At 51.9% G+C, this 19,832-nt stretch overlaps 1 protein-coding gene across 3 annotated transcripts in view; it reads left to right on the top strand.

Annotated features, from left to right (window-relative positions):
* The window catches only part of plekhg2 (pleckstrin homology domain containing, family G (with RhoGef domain) member 2), a 148,010-nt gene that overhangs the window by 38,783 nt on the left and 89,395 nt on the right, over positions 1-19,832 (top strand). For 2 of the 3 annotated variants that reach the window (XM_038785931.1, XM_038785932.1), the window contains 2 exons: positions 5,870-6,369; positions 17,889-17,989. In XM_038785931.1, the coding sequence (XP_038641859.1) occupies positions 5,870-6,369; positions 17,889-17,989 (601 nt within the window). Of the gene's footprint in view, positions 1-3,176; positions 3,271-5,869; positions 6,370-17,888; positions 17,990-19,832 lie in introns of those variants that run through there. The other variant, XM_038785933.1, reaches the window with a different exon arrangement.

Genomic DNA, 19,832 nt, shown 5'->3' with positions numbered 1-19,832 from the left:
GGGGTGGGGGAGGAGGGGGAGGCGCCAAAGTGTTCATCGACTGATAGCGAACGTTGCCACAGGAAGTCTGCGTGTGGTTAATTAAGCGATGCGACAGTCATTCTGAATGAGTGCCTTAATGTGGAGGGGGTCACTGAGGGTCAGGTGTCTGCGATGGACTCAATCCCACGGTCACCCAGAAAGAGGAAATAGAGATTGGTGTCCCGGGGTTCCCTGGGCTCTGATCCCGCTGTCAGAGTCTCGTTGCAAAGTGTTGACTGAATCTCCACCAACGCCTGGGAGAATGGTTTCCGTGGCAGTGATGTTTGACATTGGGAGCAGCTCTGTGAAAAATCTAGGCCCTGTGTCTGAATTAAACTCGTGGGTCCTTTTCATGGTTCTGTTGGGAAAGACACCTCTGGGTGGGTACTGAAGGTTGCTGCTTTGATTACCCTGGCCTGTGATCTTAGCTAACAGACCTCCAGTGGATCAGTGACAGAGGAGGAAGCTAGTTTCAATCCTCTTAGATAGCAGGTGGAATAGTCATCATTTTAATAAGAACCTGTTGATAGCTGGACCATGCTGGTCCGTTTTTTTAATGTTCTCTTTCATGGGACGTGGACGTCGCTGGCGAGGCCAGCATTTATTGCCCATCCCTAATTGCCCCTTCAGAAGGTGGTGGTGAGCCGTCTTCTTGAACCGCTGCAGTCCGTGAGGTGTAGGTACACCCACTGTGCTGTCAGGGAGGGAATTCTGGGATTTTGACCCAGCGACAGTGAAGGAACGGCCGATATATTTCCCAGTCAGGGTGGTGAGTGACTTGGAGGGGAACCTCCAGGTGGTGGGGTTCCCAGGTATCTGCTGCCCTTGTCCTTCTAGATGGTAGAGGTTGTGGGTTTGGAAGGTGCTGCCGAAGGAGCCTTGGTGAGTTGCTGCGGGGCATCTTGTAGACGGTACACACGGCTGACGCTGTGCGTCGGTGGTGGAAGGAATGAATGTTTGTGTATGGGGTGCCAATGAAGAAGGGCTGTTTTGTCCTGGATGGTGTTGAGCTTCTTGAGTGTTGTTGGAGCTGCACTCATCCAGGCAAGTGGACAGTTTTACTTCACACTCCTGACTGGTGCCTTGTAGACGGTGGACAGGCTTTGTGTTGGTCCTGTACTGAGTCCGTCCAAAGGGCGATCTCTGTCCGATCTTTCTCATTAAAGAGCATTGGGATTATTCTGAATGTTGGTGAGATTGTTGGTCCCAATCGCTAAAAGCAGGAGATGGAAAGTGAGCAGCTGCCCCCATTTTTCAGCCTCAGATAATCCTCATCTTGCATTGACTTGGGGTATAAGTTGACCCCCCCCCCCCCCCCCCCCTTTCCAGCCACAACATATCAGAGAGCAGTCAACCTCCATTTTCACCTCACAAGTGAATGTTTTACTAACCGGGATATAACTGCGCACCGGGATCAAGCAGTGGATATGGACAACGTGCGGAGATGTGTCGGGGTTTATTCTCGGTGTTTAGTCAGCCCCGCTTTTGGAGGGGCTTTTTGGGGCTTCCGGGGTGATGAGCCATCAATTGCACGAGTTGCTGTACAAAAGTTAGGCTTTAATAAGCTAGAACTTAGCCCTGCGGTCGACTACAATAAAATGGACGACCGCCGGGCGTTCTGACTATTTATACCTCGGTATGGAGGCGTGGTTAACTCAGCCTCTCGACCAATCGGAGAGCCGTCACATGACTGGTCTCAACCAATCGGTCGAGAGGCACATGACCGACCAGGGCCAATGGTAAGCCGGTGTTCTGCACCAATGGCAGACAGCTATGCAAATCATACCACCACACGAGGCTGACCTATACAGCCCCATCGCCTGGGGGCTACTGGGAATAACTGTAGAGACGTCTCTGTCAATGCTGTTGTCAAGGCATCAACCTTGGCCCAGTGGGTTACCCTTTCACCTCTGGGTCAGAGATCGGTGGGTTCAAGTGTCATCCCAGAAACCTGGGCACAGAATCTGCAGCGCTCCTGGTACAGCGCCGAGGGAGTGCTACATTGGCTGGGGGGGGGGGGGGGGCACAGTCTTGCCAGCGAGATGTTAAACAAGGGCCCTGACCGACCCCTCTTGGGTCAACGTGAACGATTCCGGATCACACCATTTGGAAAATATGTAGGGGAATTCTCAAAGAATATGTAACAACCTCAGCACATCCTAACCCCTTTCACAGCCGGTCAAGTGCCTTTGAGATGTGCTCACTCTGGGAACAGACGTAATGTCAGATATAATTGATGCAAATTGAGCTTCCACAGAGGGAAGTGAGAAAATGACAGCAGATGTGCTTCAAGTGATGTTGTTTGAGCAGAAGTTGCCTGGGACACCAGGGAGCAGAATTCCATTGCAATCTTCCAGGAATAGGATCTTTTTAAAAAATAAATTTAGAGTACCCGATTCATTTTTCCAATTAAGGGGCAATTTAGCGTGGCCAATCCAGGAATAGAATCTTTGATGGATTCTGTGAACGCCTGCAGCCTCCTTCTCTGTACCGCTGATGTGAGGGAGCGGGGCTCGAACTCACTGAGTTCTGACTCAGATTGCGCCCCCCCCCCCCCCCCGCCCCCCTACCGCCTGCACTATGTGAGCCCACAGCTGAGTCAGAAATGTGGAGGAATCGGGATTTCTCTCAGATGAGAGCAGCAGCCTCTCCTCAGAGGCTGGGATTGTGAACGGCGGCTCCAAATACCTCGCATGGTATTGGTCAGACGGAGAGAATGCAGTCGGGTTTAGCTTTCTGCTTTCGCGAGGATCAGCGGAGGCTCGTTGGCTGCTCGAAATGAATGGGGCAGGAGGCTGTCAGACACAGACACACACACAGACACACACACACGCACAGACACACACAGACAGACACACACAGACAGACACACACAGACACACATACAGACACACACACACGCACAGACACACACAGACAGACACACACAGACAGACACACACAGACACACATACAGACATCCACACACAGACACACATACAGACAGCCACAAAGAAGACACACACAGACACACAGATACATACACAACACAGACAGACACACACATAGACACACACACACACAGACACACACACACAGATACATACACAACACAGACATACACACACACATACAGACAGACAGACAGACACACACAGACACACACACACAGACAAAAAGCTCATGTATCCCCCCCCCCACCCCCCACTCCGTGAGGGAAAATCTTGCTGGAGTTCGGAATATCCTGCGAGTGGGTGAGGAATGAGAAAGGTTGGTAAATCACAGGGAACATCAGAGAGATTTATTCTGGGGGTGAGCGGGGCTGCGGGAGGGGGGGGAGGAGGTCGCTGGGAGTGGGGAGCCTGGGAGTGGTTTTGTTTAAGGGGCTGTGGGGGGGGGGGGGGTATGAATAGGGCAGACTGAGGGTCAATAACCAGCTGTGCCAGAATGGGATCAGTGTGTTATTCTGCGATCTGTGCTGTTTTTGCACAGTCTGGTTAGTTTTCGATGCCAGAGAGAAAGAGCTTTGTGAACCTGTCTCATCCATGCCTTTAGAACTATGTCTTGCATTTATATAGCGCCTCCCATGACCCCAGGAGGGCAGCACGGTGGTTAGCACTGTTGCTTCACAGCTCCAGGGTGCCGGGTTCAATTCCCCACTGGGTCACTGTCTGTGTGGAGTCTGCACATTCTCCCTTTGTCTGCGTGGGTTTCCTCCGGGTGCTCCGGTTTCCTCCCACAGACCGAAGATGTGCCGGTTAGGCGGACTGGTCATGCTAAATTTCCCTTAGTGACCAAAAAGGTTGGGTGGGGTTACGGCTTATGAGGATAGGGTGGAGGTATGGGTTTAAGTAGGGTGCTCTTTCCAAGGGCCGGTGCAGCCTCGATGGGCCGAATGGCCTCCTTCTGCACTGGAAATTCTATGATTCTATGTCCCAAAATGCTTTACAGCAAAAGTATTTTTGAAGTCCAGTCATTGTTATAATGGTGAGAATGTGGTTAGCACTGCTGCCTCCCAGCCCCAGGGACCTGGGTTCGATTCCGGCCTCGGGTAACTGTCTGTGCGGAGTCTGCACGTTATCACCGTGTCTGAGTGGGTTTCCTCCGGGTGCTCCGGTTTCCACCCACAGTCCAAAGATGTGCAGGTGGGTCGAGTTAGGGTGCTCTTTCGGAGGGTCGGTACAGACTCGATGGGCCGAATGGCCTCCTTCTGCTCGGTAAGGGATTCTATGGTAATGTAGGGATCGCTGCAGCCAATATGTGCACAGCAAGATCCCGTGAGGAGAACTAATGCCCGGTTCTATATTTAGTGATGTTGGCTGAGATGATAAATATTGGCCAGGACACACGGGGGGGGGGGAGAGCACTCTCCACCCCACCCCCCCCCCACCCCCACCTCTCCTCCCCCCCGCCCCTCTTCAGAATGTTGTCCGTGAGATCATTTACATCCAGGATTTGGGGCAGCAGGGTAGCATGGTGGTTAGCATAAATGCTTCACAGCTCCAGGGTCCCAGGTTCTATTCCCGGCTGGGTCACTGTCTGTGTGGAGTCTGCACGTCCTCCCCCTGTGTGCGTGGGTTTCCTCCGGGTGCTCCGGTTTCCTCCCACAGTCCAAAGATGTGCGGGTTAGGTGGATTGGCCATGCTAAATTGCCCGTAGTGTCCTAATAAAAGTAAGGTTAAGGGGGGGGCTTGTTGGGTTACGGGTATAGGGTGGATACGTGGGTTTGAGTAGGGTGATTATTGCTCGGCACAACATTGAGGGCCGAAGGGCCTGTTCTGTGCTGTACTGTTCTATGTTCTGTGTTCTATGTTCTATGAACCTGACTCAGAGGCGAGATGCTCGACTCCGGACAAAGTGCAGGAAGGGACAGCCCCACGTACCCAGAGGGAAAACGCACTGAGTTGGTGAAGTGAAGCGATTGGAATCTGTGATTGAAGACAGAATGAATTGGCAACTGGAGAGGGGTTCACTGTGGGAACGTCCGTTTGTTTTGTGAATGGTGGGTTCTGCCTAACTCACAAAACAGCCGGATCCTTGACAAGGAGACTGAGCCGGTGGCTGGATGTTATCGATGAGGACCTTCAGCAGGCATTATCTTTGTGGCAATCAATAATAAAGACACCCAAGGGGTTGATGTGTCTGCCACTATGTTCCAATCTGGCGGCTATTGCTGGGTAACCGAGGTTGGGAGATTCCAAGTTAAATTTCAAGATGGACTTTTGCTGGGAAGGGATGTGGAACAACGATGGATAAATGGAGTTGAGATACAAATCAGCCTTGAGCTAAGTGAATGATGGAACCGACTCGAAGGGCTGAATGGCCTCCTACTGTCCGTATGTACTGCACTTGGCGTGAGAGATGTCTTGATTCTTTGTTTTTTTAAAAAGAGTTTTGGGTAGAGGTTGCCCGGAATGTCACTAATGCTGAAACGAGGGATGTGCTGTCAAAATTTTTCATTTTCTACTCATCAGAACAAAAAATACCAAATTTCAGACAATCACGGCAATTTATACTGGAGGCGAGAAAGGTCAGCAAGTCGACTCTGGTTGGCCGAGGCGTTTTCGGGGTGAATTCATCGGGGAACTCGGAATAGTAAAGGTGTGAAAGAGGTTTGAAACTGACGTGCAATTAAACCTTTCAAAAGAGCAGTTGGATAGATAATTAGTAGGAAACCGTTGCCTTAGTTCCGTACTGCACTAATTCAACTCTCCGGTGGGTGTCATGGTACATGCGTGTTTGGCACTGGAGACAAAGGGCAAAGATGTCTGATGGTATTATGGTCTGTCGCTTTGTGTTAGTGAGTTAGATTGTCTTTTGGAACTTTTCACGTTCTGTGTTCCTAATTCTGCCCTCTTCCTTTTTGTAGTTTCCTCCAGACCTTGCTCCGCCTCGTCACTCAGCCTGATGTCAGCCGGTGTTGATGGGATGTCCACTGACCCGATCTCGGGGAGCTGCACGTCGGTCAACACGGTGTGCTCAGACAGTGACCGCCCCGTGAGCCTCAGCTCCTCCACCTCCTCGGCCTCGCTGCAGGACAGTCACAGCTCGTTTGGGAGCAACGGGGCGCTGGTGTCCAGCACTAACGGCCTGAACTACCCGACACAGCATGGAAGCGATATCAGCCTGGACTTAACGCCTGTCAACCACCTGAAGGCCCCGTCTGAAGAGATGAATGGAAGGATTGAGAATCGGGGGATTGACTCTAACGGCCACACTCCGAGGGCAGAGTACCTAAACGTTATCTGGTCTTCTGTGGCACCCAAACCCAAAGAACCCCTCGCCAAGCTCTCCCACGTGGACAGGGTGGCAAAGGAAATCATTGAAACCGAACAGGCCTATGTGAGGGATTTGAAGAGCATAGTGGAGGTAAGCTCTGAGCTTAGGCTCAACAATTGCAACCTGCCCCACACTCATGACGAAACGCTCCTCCTCCCCTCCCGCACCTCCCCACCCCTAACCCTCCCCCTCCTGAGAGGTGAGGGGTGAAAGGTTAAAACAAAACAGGACCAATAGCAGGAAGAGGTATCCTGGGAAATCCCCCTCCCCCCCCCCCCCCTCCTCCCGAGTGATTAAAATCCCAACCGGGGAATCCAGGAACGTCCTGGGGCCAACATTGTTGCCGTTGAATTCGACAGCATTCCCGCTTGATTGACGTAGAAAGTCGAGTTGACTGGGTGCGAAATGTTAGGAGCACAAAACCCGGACCACAGTCGGTGCCTGTGTGACCCTGACGGGAAATGTGTGATTTACACAGACTCTCTACTCTGGGTAGTTTGGGGTTAGGCTAACCTGAGACCGAGGCTCAATTGTGAATCAATCAAAATAGTTTGAAATCCTTTTTAAACAAAACCAAAACAACTTGCAGAAATACTGTTCCCCCCCTCCGCACCCTCAGCAACTCTGCCTGAAGGGCATTGCTTTGCCCTAATTACAGTGGGGTGCATGAGCGAGTCGCTTTAATATGGTCCTCTAATCTAATGCGACCTCTACAATTAAGCAACATTAACGGCTCTCTTACGAATAGGACTGCAATGCAGGCAGGCACTTCCTCAGAAGTGCGCTGATTAATTACTGCCCTGGTCTGTTTCTCATTGTCCATCGTCCTTGCTGGAGGGAGCCAGTGGGATATTTCTCAAGCACTTGGCTGGTTTTTATAGTTGAATAACTACAGGGAGCGGCTGTTAGATCTGGGATTGTGAGGTCTGGAATCCATTCAGAACTCCACTGTCAAAGCCTTCAGGAGTTTGATAGCTGATTCGAGATTTCAAAATGTCGCAATAAAGTAATCCAAGGCCAGGATAAAGTTATCACAGATTGTCAAAGTGGGCTTGTTCAATCGGCACCTCGTCCCACAGCATCAACTCTGATAGGAATGATTACAATTTGCTGTTCGCATTCGACATGTTTCTGAGGTGCCTGTTTCAGTGAGGGACACTCGCATGATTATAATTAGAATAATCTTTATTATTGTCACAAGTAGGCTTACATTAACACAGCCATGAAGTTACTGTGAAAAGCCCCTAGTCGCCACGCTCCGGCGCCTGTTCGGGTACACAGAGGGAGAATTCAGAATGTCCAATTCACCTAACAGCATGTCTTTCGAGACTTGTGGGAGGAAACCGGAGCACACGGAGGAAACGCGGGCAACACGGTAGCACAGTGGTTAGCACAATTGCTTCACAGTCCTCCTGGTCCCACTCGCGAAGCTCACAGCCCTGGCTGCCCTGTGGCTGACCCTCAGGGACCGTCTGGGGAACAGGACATCCCTCCTGGCCTCCACCACGTCTAGCAGCCTCCCCAGGTCAGCGACCCCCGAGTCTTGGGGCCGGTCTCTTCCTTGCGAGCAGGCCGGGGTTTGTTGAGCAAAGTGCTGCTCGACCTTGTTCGCGCGCGGGGGTGGTGGGGGGGGGGGGGGGGGGGGGTGGGGGGGGGGGTGGTGCGAGTGTGGTCCTGGCGAATCAGCTGGTGAGCCTTCAGCCTTCATTTGTGTCCTCGTTAAGTGGACCAATAAGGAATTGGGGTTACCGGCCTGGCTTGGCTGAGCACCGGGAAGTTGTCGGCAATTCCCACTCACTACCACACTTCGAAATCTTTCCAGAGAATCACGCTCTTAAGGTGCGATCTACCGGCCACGTTACGCCCAAAAGTCAGCGTCATGCCACCAGTAGATGCCGGGAGATCACTCTTCTGGGATCCACCCGCTCGTCACACCTCATGAGATCTAACGTGATCTGGTTAAACATCGCGATGTGAACCCCACCCATTGTGGGCGGGGTCACTTTTGAGCAAATCTGCATGTTGGAGTGAGACAGCTCGCCTCATTCTGATATGTAACCAAGGCCTGGGATCTAACTCCCTGGGTTCTCACTCCCTGGGTTCTAACTCCCTGGGATCTAACTCCCTGGGATCTAACTCCCTGGGTTCTAACTCTCTGGGTTCTAACTTCCAAGGTTCTAACTCCCTGGGTTCTAACTCCCTGGGTTCTAACTTCCCGGGTTCTAACTCCCTGGGTTCTAACTCCCTGTGATCTAACTTCCTAGGTTCTAACTCCCTGGGTTCTAACTTCCCGGGTTCTAACTCCCTGGGTTCTAACTCCCTGGTATCTAACTCCCTGGGTTCTAACTCCCTGGGATCTAACTCCCTGAGATCTAACTCCCTGGGATCTAACTCCCTGGGTTCTAACTCCCTGGGATTTAACTCCCTGGGATCTAACTCCCTGGGTTCTAACTCCCTGGGATCTAACTCCCTGGGATCTAACTCCCTGGTTTCTAACTCCCTGGGATCTAACTCCCTGGGATCTAACTCACTGGGATCTAACTCCCTGGGTTCTAACTCCCTGGGATCTAACTCCCTGGGATCTAACTCCCTGTGTTCTAACTCCCTGGGATCTAACTCCCTGGGTTCTAACTCCCTGGGATCTAACTCCCTGGGTTCTAACTTCCTAGGTTCTAACTCCCTGGGTTCTAACTCCCTGGGTTCTAACTTCCCGGGTTCTAACTCCCTGGGTTCTAACTCCCTGGGATCTAACTTCCTAGGTTCTAACTCTCTGGGTTCTAACTTCCCGGGTTCTAACTCCCTGGGTTCTAACTCCCTGGTATCTAACTCCCTGACATCTAACTCCCTGGGTTCTAACTCCCTGGGATCTAACTCCCTGAGATCTAACTCCCTGGGATCTAACTCCCTGGGTTCTAACTCCCTGGGATTTAACTCCCTGGGATCTAACTCCCTGGGATCTAACTCCCTGGTTTCTAACTCCCTGGGATCTAACTCACTGGGATCTAACTCCCTGGGTTCTAACTCCCTGGGATCTAACTCCCTGGGATCTAACTCCCTGTGTTCTAACTCCCTGGGATCTAACTCCCTGGGTTCTAACTCCCTGGGATCTAACTCCCTGGGATCTAACTCCCTGGGTTCTAACTCCCTGGGATCTAACTCCCTGGGATCTAACTCCCTGGGTTCTAACTCCCTGGGATCTAGCTCCCTGAGATCTTACTCCCTGGGATCTAACTCCCTGGGATCTAACTCCCTGGGTTCTAACTCCCTGGGATCTAACTCCCTGGGTTCTAACTCCCTGGGTTCTAACTCCCTGTGATCTAACTCCCTGGGATCTAACTCCCTGTGATCTAACTCCCTGGGTTCTAACTCCCTGGGTTCTAACTCCCTGGGATCTAACTCCCTGGGTTCTAACTCCCTGTGATCTAACTCCCTGGGTTCTAACTCCCTGGGATCTAACTCCATGGGATCTAACTCCCTGGGATCTAACTCCCTGGGTTCTAACTCCCTGGGATCTAACTCCCTGGGATCTAACTCCCTGGGTTCTAACTCCCTGGGATCTAACTCCCTGGGATCTAACTCCCTGGGATCTAACTCCCTGGGATCTAACTCCCTGGGATCTAACTCCCTGGGATCTAACTCCCTGGGATCTAACTCCCTGGGTTCTAACTCCCTGGGATCTAACTCCCTGGGATCTAACTCCCTGGGATCTAACTCCCTGGGATCTAACTCCCTGGGATCTAACTCCCTGGGATCTAACTCCCTGGGATCTAACTCCCTCGCCTTGGCAATCTCGGGCGACCGCAACCAGCACTGGTCTTCACAAACGAGGACTAGACGGAAAGTCACTGGTGGGGGTCTCCCAGGGGATTGGAGGCCCTCACCCTGGCATTGCTGGTACCACCTGGGCACCTTGACACTGCCACCTGGGTGCCAGGCTGGCACTGCCGGGGTGCCATGCTGGCTTTTTCCCCGCACTCCAGAACGGGCCTGTAAAATGGCCAAATGGACAGTAACTGGATTTTGTTCCCAACCTGTTTCCTGATCTATTTAACTATCAGAAGCCTGGGAACATCCGTCAATCCCAATCCTCCCGAAATCACCCACCCAGACCCCATGGTCTGTACCATCATGGATCCGACCAGATAATCTCCCCAGTGCAAGTTTCGGAGGAATGTTTCAGGTCCCACAAGAGTAGCCAAGGTAACTCTGCACCCATTGTCACAGCTCCGTTAATGAACTCTGCTTCTCATCGGGTAGGAAAGTAAGATGTGAAGAAGACATAAGGAGCCTTCAAAGGGACACAGGCAGGTTAAGCGAGTGAGTGAGAATTTGGCCGGCGGAGTACACTTTGGGAAAATGTGAACTTGTCCAATTTGGCAGGAAGATAAGCAGAATATTATCTAAATGGAGAGAGATTGCAGAACTCTGAGGTATAGAGGGATCTGGCCATTCCGGGACATCAATAACAAAATATTAGTAAGCAGGCACAGCGGGTGACAAACGGAATGTTGTTATTTATTGCCAGGGGAATGGGATATAAAAGTCGGGATGTTTTACTAGTTATCAGGAGTGCTGGTGTGACCACATCCGGACTCCAGTTTTGTTCCCCTATTTAAGGATCCAGTTGCATTCAGTAAGTGTTCACTTACTGATCTCTGGGATGAAGGGGTTGTGTTTACAGGAAAAGGCGGATCCATTGGAGTTTGGAAGAATGGGAGAGTACGCCGTGCCAAGTATCCACCGCCTCAGGCCATTGCCTGAGGCCCGCGCTCCGTTGCCAACCGTCCGAATTCCCGACGGATTGGGAGTCTCCTGGTCCCACGGTCCTGGAGCCTCGCAGACTGGCTGCGGACTCCATCCGGGGCCGCTACAGTCGGGGGAGGGCCGATCGGCGGGCGGGGGGGGGGGGCTTCATTCGGGGCTGGGGTCAATGTGGGCTGGCGGTCCGGGGCGGGCGAGCGGCCGATGTGGGGCACTATTTTGCCGGTCAAAGTCCACGGGCTGAGTCTGCCATGGAGCACAGCGTGGTCGCTGGAGGCCGCCGCACTGCGCATGCGCGGCCTAGTAACTGGAAGTGTGGGGTGCTGCAAGCTCTACGATGCCTCCCTGCTAGCCCCCAGCAAAACGGGGAATTGGTGGCCGTTATGTGCCAGGTTTCCTGGTGTAAAAGACCACCGTTTTCACGCCAGCATTGAGGACTTAGTCTCCAAAATGGAGAATCCAGACCGAGATCTTTGAAAAATGTTAAGGCAGAGGTAGATAGATTCTTGACCAGTGAGGGAGTCAAAGGTTATCGGGGGAGGGGCTGGCGGAATGTGGGGTTGAGATTCCAACCAGATGAGCATATCTTATTGGATGGTGGAGCAGGCTCGAGGGGCCAAATGGCCGACCCCTGCTCCTAATCCGTATGGTGTGAAATCCTTGAATGACATTCCTCCCTCACTGACAGCCACAATCCAACCATTTCTCCCGCCAAGATGCTGTTGTGCATATTGAAAATCCTCTACGCCATGGTTTCCAAAAGCCATGTCCTGCATCGCAGCCACTGAAACGAAGATCAGTCTGAAATGAAATGAAAATCGCTTATTGTCACGAGTAGGCTTCAAATGAAGTTACTGTGAAAAGCCCCTAGTCGCCACATTCCGGCGCCTGTTCGGGGAGGCTGGTACGGGAATCGAACCGTGCTGCTGGCCTGCTTTCAAAGCCAGCGATTTAGCCCAGTGTGCTAAACCAGCCCCTGTCTTTCAAATGTGTTCACATGGTTCTGTAGCGAGCATGAGGAGTATTTAATGATGGTTCTGAATCATCTTGGCAGAAACTATTTCAATCCTTGCGTAGTTAAGGGTGGAACAACAGGCGACCTCCTGGACAGGAAGTGGTTCTATTGATGCAAAGGGAGCCTTGTTTTAACGCAGCTGCCCTTGAACCCCCCCCCCCCCCCTAACCCTTGGAGGCTTCACTGTATGGAATGAGCCAGCGAGATGTGGGAGAATGCTTCTCAGACACGGGAGAAAAAAAAAACCTTCTCATGAGATGAGAGAGAGTCACAATTTCCCAAAGGATGGCCAGTTACGTAGTGGTTACAAAGTTGTACAATAAATAGATTGGAGCAGAGACAAACACAGACAGTTCTCTTTAGCCCACACAGACTGCTTCGAAGGTCACGGGATTCTGCGCAGTCAGCTTAGCCATTCCTCTCCGTCTGCTTTGATTGGAGGAGCTCGATGTTGGTCCAGTTGATGAGGCCACCCTTTAGGCGGGAATGATTGCTGATTTAGTTGGGATTGTGAGACAAAGGGAGAGGAAAGTGGACCACTACTTGCTTCTATATCGTGAATTGAATTAACAGCGCAAAACATGCCATTCGGCCCATCTGTTCCGAAATAAGAACATAGAACATACAGTGCAGAAGGAGGCCATTTGGCCCATCGAGTCTGCACCGACCCACTTAAGTCTCACTTACACCCCATCCCAATAACCTTCCTAACGTTTTTTTAAAATAAATTTAGAGTACCCAATTATTTTTTTCCAATTAAGGGGCAATTTAGCCTGGCCAATCCACCTACCCTGCATATCTTTGGGTTGTGGGGGCGAAACCCACGCAGACACGGGGAGAATGTGCAAACTCCACACGGACAGTGACCCAGAGTTGGGATCGAACCTGGGACCTCGGCGCTGTGAGGCTGCAATGCTAACCACTGCACCGCCGTGCCGCCCCCCCGAACATTTTTAAACACTAAGGGCAATTTAGCACGGCCAATCCACCTAACTCTCACATCTTTGGACTGTGGGAGGAAACGAGAGCACCCAGTGGAAACCCACGCAGACACGGGGAGGATGTGCAGACTCCGCTCAGACAGTGACCCGGCAGGGAATCGAATCTGGGACCCTGGCGCTGTGAAGCAACAGTGCTAAACACTATGCGACAGTGCTGGTTCTATGCTGGTGTCTCTGCTCCTCACGAGCCTCCACCCTCCACCTCTTCATCTCCAGATTCCCACTTAGATATATGGACCCTGTGGGAGCGAGTCCCACATTCTCCCCACTCCCCGTGGGAGCGAGTTCCACATTCTCCCCACTCCCCGTGGGAGCGAGTCCCACATTCTCCCCACTCCCTGTGGGAGCGAGTCCCACATTCTCCCCACTCCCCCGTGGGAGCGAGTTCCACATTCTCCCCACGCCCTGTGGAAGCGAGTCCCACATTCTCCCCACTCCCTGTGGGAGCGAGTCCCACATTCTCCCCACTCCCCGTGGGAGCGAGTTCCACATTCTCCCCACTCTCTGTGGGAGTGAGTCCCACATTCTCCCCCACACCCCGTGGGAGCGAGTCCCACATTCGCCCCACTCTCTGTGGGAGCGAGTCCCACATTCTCCCCACTCCCTGTGGGAGTGAGTTCCACATTCTCCCCACTCCCCGTGGGAGCGAGTCCCACATTCTCCCCACTCCCTGTGGGAGTGAGTTCCACATTCTCCCCACTCCCTGTGGGAGTGAGTTCCACATTCTCCCCACTCCCCGTGGGAGCGAGTCCCACATTCTCCCCACTGCCTGTGGGAGTGAGTCCCACATTCTCCCCACTCCCTGTGGGGGTGAGTCCCACATTCTCCCCACTCCCTGTGGGAGTGAGTTCCACATTCTCCCCACTCCCCGTGGGAGTGAGTCCCACATTCTCCCCACGCCCTGTGGGAACGAGTCCCACATTCTCCCCACTCCCCGTGGGAGTGAGTCCCACATTCTCTGCACCCCCTGTGGGAGCGAGTTCTCGCCAATAATGATAGTGGACAGACCCGCATTGGAGAATCTTGGCCTATATTTGTGGTCCTGACGTCTGTTTTTCCCGCAGTGGCAACGTATTGGGCAGCACGGTAGCATGGTGGTTAGCATAAATGCTTCACAGCTCCAGGGTCCCAGGTTCAGTTCCCGGCTGGGTCACTGTCTGTGCAGAGTCTGCACGTCCTCCCCGTGTGTGCGTGGGTTTCCTCCGGGTGCTCAGGTTTCCTCCCACAGTCCAAAGATGTGCGGGTTAGGTGGATTGGCCATGCTAAATTGCCCGTAGTGTCCTAAAAAATAAGGTTAAGGGGGGGATTGTTGGGTTACGGGTATAGGGTGGATACGTGGGTTTGAGTAGGGTGATCATTGCTCGGCACAACATCGAGGGCCGAAGGGCCTGTTCTGTGCTGTACTGTTCTATCTATCTATATTCTCCTTCCTGATCCTCTCAAACCCTCTCATAATCTCAAGACCTTCTACGTCTCACTCCCTGGGGAAAGAACCTCAGTGATTGCCGTTCCTGAAGGGTATAATCCATTCATTTCAGCTCCTTCTTCGCAAGTCTTCCTGTTGCACTTTCTGCAATGCCTCAATATCCTTTTTAAAAACATGGAGACGGGAACTGGGTGTATTCCAAGTGTTTTCTCAGTTAGGTTTGATGCAAGGTCACTTTGCCGCTTTTCAATTCTATCCTCTCCTGAAGTGAACATCAGTTCTGGTTTAGCTTCGGTAAGAATCCAGTTAATCTAACGAGCGTCGTAGTGGGGCCTTAATTAACAAGCCAAAGATGGACAGAAAGCTGGGTTGAGGGTTGACAATTGGTTGGTGTGCCAAGCTTGGTGTAGACCAAACGGTGCGCGGTACATCCCTGAGCTGTACACACCCTTCACGTCTCTCTGGAGCTGAGCAGAAGAGAGTGTTTCGCTGAAAGGAAGTGAGGACTCGCTTGGGGTTACTGAGTGTGCCAGGATGCCCACTGCAATTGGCAGACACGGAACCCAGAACATGCTGGTCCGACAGGAGAGCGGACAAGTGATAAAAAAGTTGCAATTTCCCAGACTTGAGGAGGGGACTCTGGAGCCCGCTCTGGGAACCAGATAGTTTGAATTCCATTTTGCTGGCTAAGGCATGCAAGATATTTAATCTGCTCGACGGGTTCTGAGCGCTGCCCAGGTTGCGGTCAGCACTGAGGCAGCGTTTGTGCTGAATGGTTGTAAGGAGCTGCAGTGATGTCTCCCCCATCTCGGGGACCCAGATTCAAATCTGCCCCCTGTCCCGTGGATCTAAAGGGGGCCTTTACATTCGGATGGGCGACAGATACACAAGCCTTCTGGTCAGTGCAACATTCCTCATTGTGAAGACGCTCTCTCCATCTGAATCCGGTGGGGAAGTGCAGGATGAGGTGATTGACACCAGGGTTACGCTGCCTATTCCTTCATTAAAGAGATAGCAGCTGTTTACTCCATTGCCGTGACTTTCCAAAATGTTTCACACCCAATGAATTCCTTTTGAATTGTAGCCATTTATTCTTCTACAGACAAATCCTGGTCAAATATCTCACCACAGGGCAGCACGGTGACTCAGTGGTTAGCACTGCTGCCTCACGGCGCCGAGGTCCCGGGTTCGATCCCGGCTCTGGGTCGCTGTCCGTGTGGAGTTTGCACATTCTCCCCGTGTCTGCGTGGGTCTCACCCCCACAATCCAAAGATGTGCAGGGTAGGTGGATTGGCCATGCTAAATTGCCCCTTAATTGGAAAATATGAATTGGGTACTCTAAATTTATTTTTAAAAATATCAACACAAATGTCCCTCAAACGCCAATTCGGATGGATGACCAGCCAATCACAGCGAGTGGTTGGGGTCTGGAATGTCCGGACTGGATGTGTGGTGGAGGCGGGTTCAATCGAGGTGCTCAAGAGGGCAATGGGTGATTATTTGAATAGAAACAGTGCGCAGGGGTTACGGGGGGAAAGGCAAGGGGATGGCACTCAGTCGCGATGCTCATATATAGAGTGGGTGCAGACAGGATGGGCCGAATGGCCTCCTTCTGCAATTGTAGGGTTTGTGATTAGAGGGGGGGATGTTAGTCAGGCAATTGAGAGAAAGCGGCGCTGGATTTGCTGAATATTATCGGAGTTGGCAGGATGGAAGGAATCTCGCTCGATATCCCCTCGGAACAATGCAGCCCTCCCACAGCCTTGCCCCTCGAGGTGCCAGCCAAAACAGTCAACTCTCATTGGGCACACGAATTGTCTTTGTAAAACCCTTCCATTGTATCTAGGCTGGTCCTTCAGGGCAGTCCTGAGAGGGAGCTATGCTGCTGCACTTACCGTTTGCCCACAGCAGATATTAAGGGGCAATTTAGCGTGGCCAATCCACCTACCCTGCACACCTTCGGGTTGTGGGGGTGAAACCCATGCAGACACGGGGAGAATGTGCAAACTCCCACACGGACAGTGACCCAGAGCCGGGACCGAACCCGGGTCCTCGGCTCCACGAAGCAGCAGTGCTAACCACTGCGCCACCGTGCTGCCCCAAGCAGGCCTCGCCCTGATGGTTGTCATGGAAGAAACGTTTCAGAAAGCGATTGCGGGAGGAATATTTCCTCCCTCAGCCAACACCACAAATTAGCCGGTCATTTATCCAATCGGGATCTGTGGGCTATGTGACACTAAATTAATTCCTGCGTTCACCCACCTAACAATGAATTCCATTGGATGTGAGCGTTTGGGAGTACGCCTGGGAGATTTAACACGGACCAAACCTTTCTGGCCATCTCGATGGTGTCTCACTGGTTACGGAATGTATTCAGATTCAGGCCCACAACTCCCGACACTGGAACACAAAATCAGGGATGACATTTCTACTGCGCTACAGAGGGAACGTTGCAACACCTGACGTTCCGTCTTTCAGATAAGCCCCGTCTGATCTCTCAGGGTGAATGTAAGAACTCCATCGCCAATATTGTTGAAGAGGAGATGGGCCATTCCTTTGTGGCCAATATTTATTCCTCACCAACAACACTACAAAAAATGTTTTAATTAATTAATAATCTTACTATATGTAGTCAAGAAGGCATACGGCATGCTTGCCTTCATTGGCCGGGGCATTGAGTAGAAGAATTGGCAAGTCATGTTGCAGCTGTATAGAACCTTAGTTAGGCCACACTTGGAGTATAGTGTTCAATTCTGGTTGCCACACTACCAGAAGGATGTGGAGGCTTTAGAGAGGGTGCAGAAGGGATTTACCAGGATGTTGCCTGGTATGGAGGGCATTAGCTATGAGGAGAGGTTGGATAAACTCGGTTTGTTCTCACTGGAACGACGGAGGTTGAGGGGCGACCTGATAGAGGTCTACAAAATTATGAGGGGCATAGACAGAGTGGATAGTCAGAGGCTTTTTCCCAGGGTAGAGGGGTCAATTACTAGGGGGCATAGGTTTAAGGTGCGAGGGGCAAGGTTTAGAGTAGATGTACGAGGCATGTTTTTTTACACAGAGGGTAGTGGGTGCCTGGAACTCGCTGCCGGAGGAGGTGGTGGAAGCAGGGACAATAGTGACGTTTAAGGGGCATCTTGACAAATACATGAATAGGATGGGAATAGAGGGATACAGACCCCGGAAGTGTAGAAGATTTTAGTTTAGACAGGCAGCATGGTCGGCATGGGCTTGGAGGGCCGAAGGGCCTGTTCCTGTGCTGTACTTTTCTTTGTTCTTTGTTCTTTGATACGTTAATATAGAAGCTGCTACAGTCAGAGTCACCATTGCGTGTGTTACATCACCTTCTGTTTGTTTGGTTACAACACAAATGGCGTCACTCACCCAGTCACTGTTGTGTCTACAGGACTATCTGGGCTGTATAATCGACTGTGAAGAATTACCTCTGAAACCAGATGAAGTGAGCACCTTATTCTGCAACATCGAAGATATTTACCAGTTCAACAGGTGGGTACCTGGGAGCGGGGGCGGTGCGGGGGAACCATGGTCGCCATGGTCGATGGGATGGCAGCTCCGCCTCTCTGTCATTTCAAACTCTCTCTGTGCGTCAATATTAAAATAATCCCAGTGGCTCGGAAATATTAAGGAAACAGCGCCGGCCTTGAGGGGAGCTGTCAGGTGTGGGAATGGGACATTTTTGAATTCTTTTGTGGGATGTGGGCGTCGCTGGCCAGGCCCAAGATTTATTGCCCACCCCTAGTTGCCCTCGAGACGCTTTGAACCGCTGCAAACCCTGAGGTGTGGGCACACCCAGTGTGCTGTCAGGGAGGGAGTGACGGATCGTCCGACATATTTCCAAGTCAGGATGGTGGGTGTGGGAAAATGGGTCAGAATTAGACGGGCCGATTGTTGTGCTCTCACTAAAAGACAGCTCAGTGAGCAGAATGCTCATTTACAGTCCCATTCCCCCCATCACTCCATCAACTCATCACCCAATCGGCCCATTGCCCCATTTGCCCATTTGCCCCATCATCCCATTAGCCCATCGCCCTTTGCCCCATCCCCCCATCTCCCCATCACACCCACCACCCAATTGCCCATTACCTCATTGCCCCATCAGTCCATTGCCTCATCGCCCAATTGCCCCATTACTCCAATACACAATCGCCCCATTACTCCAATACACAATCGCCCCATTACCCCAATACACAATCGCCCCATTACCCCGATACACAATCGCCCCATTACCCCAATACACAATCGCCCCATTACCCCATCAACCCATTGCCCCATTACCCAATCGCTCCCTTGCCTCATCGCCACATTACCCCAACGGCCCAATATCCAATTGCCCCTTCGCTCCATTACCCAATTGCCCCACTACTAAATCGCCCCCTTACCCAATCACCCCATTGCCCCATTAACCAATTGCCCCATCACTCCATTACCCCCAATTGCCCCATTACTAAATCGCCCCATTACTCCATCGCACCATCACTCCATTCTTGACAAGTTCCACTAGTTCCAGAGTCTCAGAAAATCCAGTTACGGTATCCCTGATCTTCCTTGAAAATCATTGCTCCGTTTTAGGTCGATAGTGTCCCTCCCTTTGTCCCAGCTTCCACTCGCTGCTCCCTCAACACCTCGTTCCTCGTGATCCCTCATCCCTACTCGCTCTTGTTCAGCAATCGCCTCGCTAACAGGGAGGCAGCCTGGCCACTCAGACTGGCGCCGGCCTGCGGCAGACTTCCTGGCAAGGTGGGCAGGAGGTAATTACTTTTTTCCAGACGCCCAGCGAGAGGGTCAGACATGAGGTAACGCTGTGCCACAACAGAGCTGGAACCTCTGCAGGCTGGTTCTTAGATCGCATCAAACATTGCAGAAGTGTAAAGTCTGAACGTGCTGAGTGCCAGGCGAAGGAAAACATTTTGTCACAGTCTGTAAGGATGATGAATTAACTCCAGGGTTATATGGACTTGCAAATGCGCCGCTGACAGAGTTATAGAGGCCGCACTCAGCTGGAACTCTGGGCTATTGCCAGTCTGAGGCAGGAGGGGGAATGGGGGAGGAAAGGAATGGTGGATTTTGACCACTTGCCAACGGAGAACAGCATTAATCTTTACGTGGACTAGTTTAAGAATCAAAAGCAGACATTGAGAAGGATTCGAACTGTGCTCGAGGGTTGGTGCGAAGGAAAGCCAATGGACATTCAGATCAAACTGAACCAGCCGGGGCTGGAGGACTTTGAGCACCACCTCGTAAAGATGAGGGACCTCAGCAAAGGGGAAGCTCGCAAACATCCCAGAGTTCAACCCGGCGGGAATAGAATTGGAAAGCAGCGTTCCAGACC

Source organism: Scyliorhinus canicula, chromosome 27 (genome assembly GCF_902713615.1).
Source record: "Scyliorhinus canicula chromosome 27, sScyCan1.1, whole genome shotgun sequence".
Taxonomy (NCBI): domain Eukaryota; kingdom Metazoa; phylum Chordata; class Chondrichthyes; order Carcharhiniformes; family Scyliorhinidae; genus Scyliorhinus; species Scyliorhinus canicula.
The sequence above is the reverse complement of the archived record's forward strand: the minus strand, read 5'-3'. Positions and strand labels throughout refer to the sequence as shown.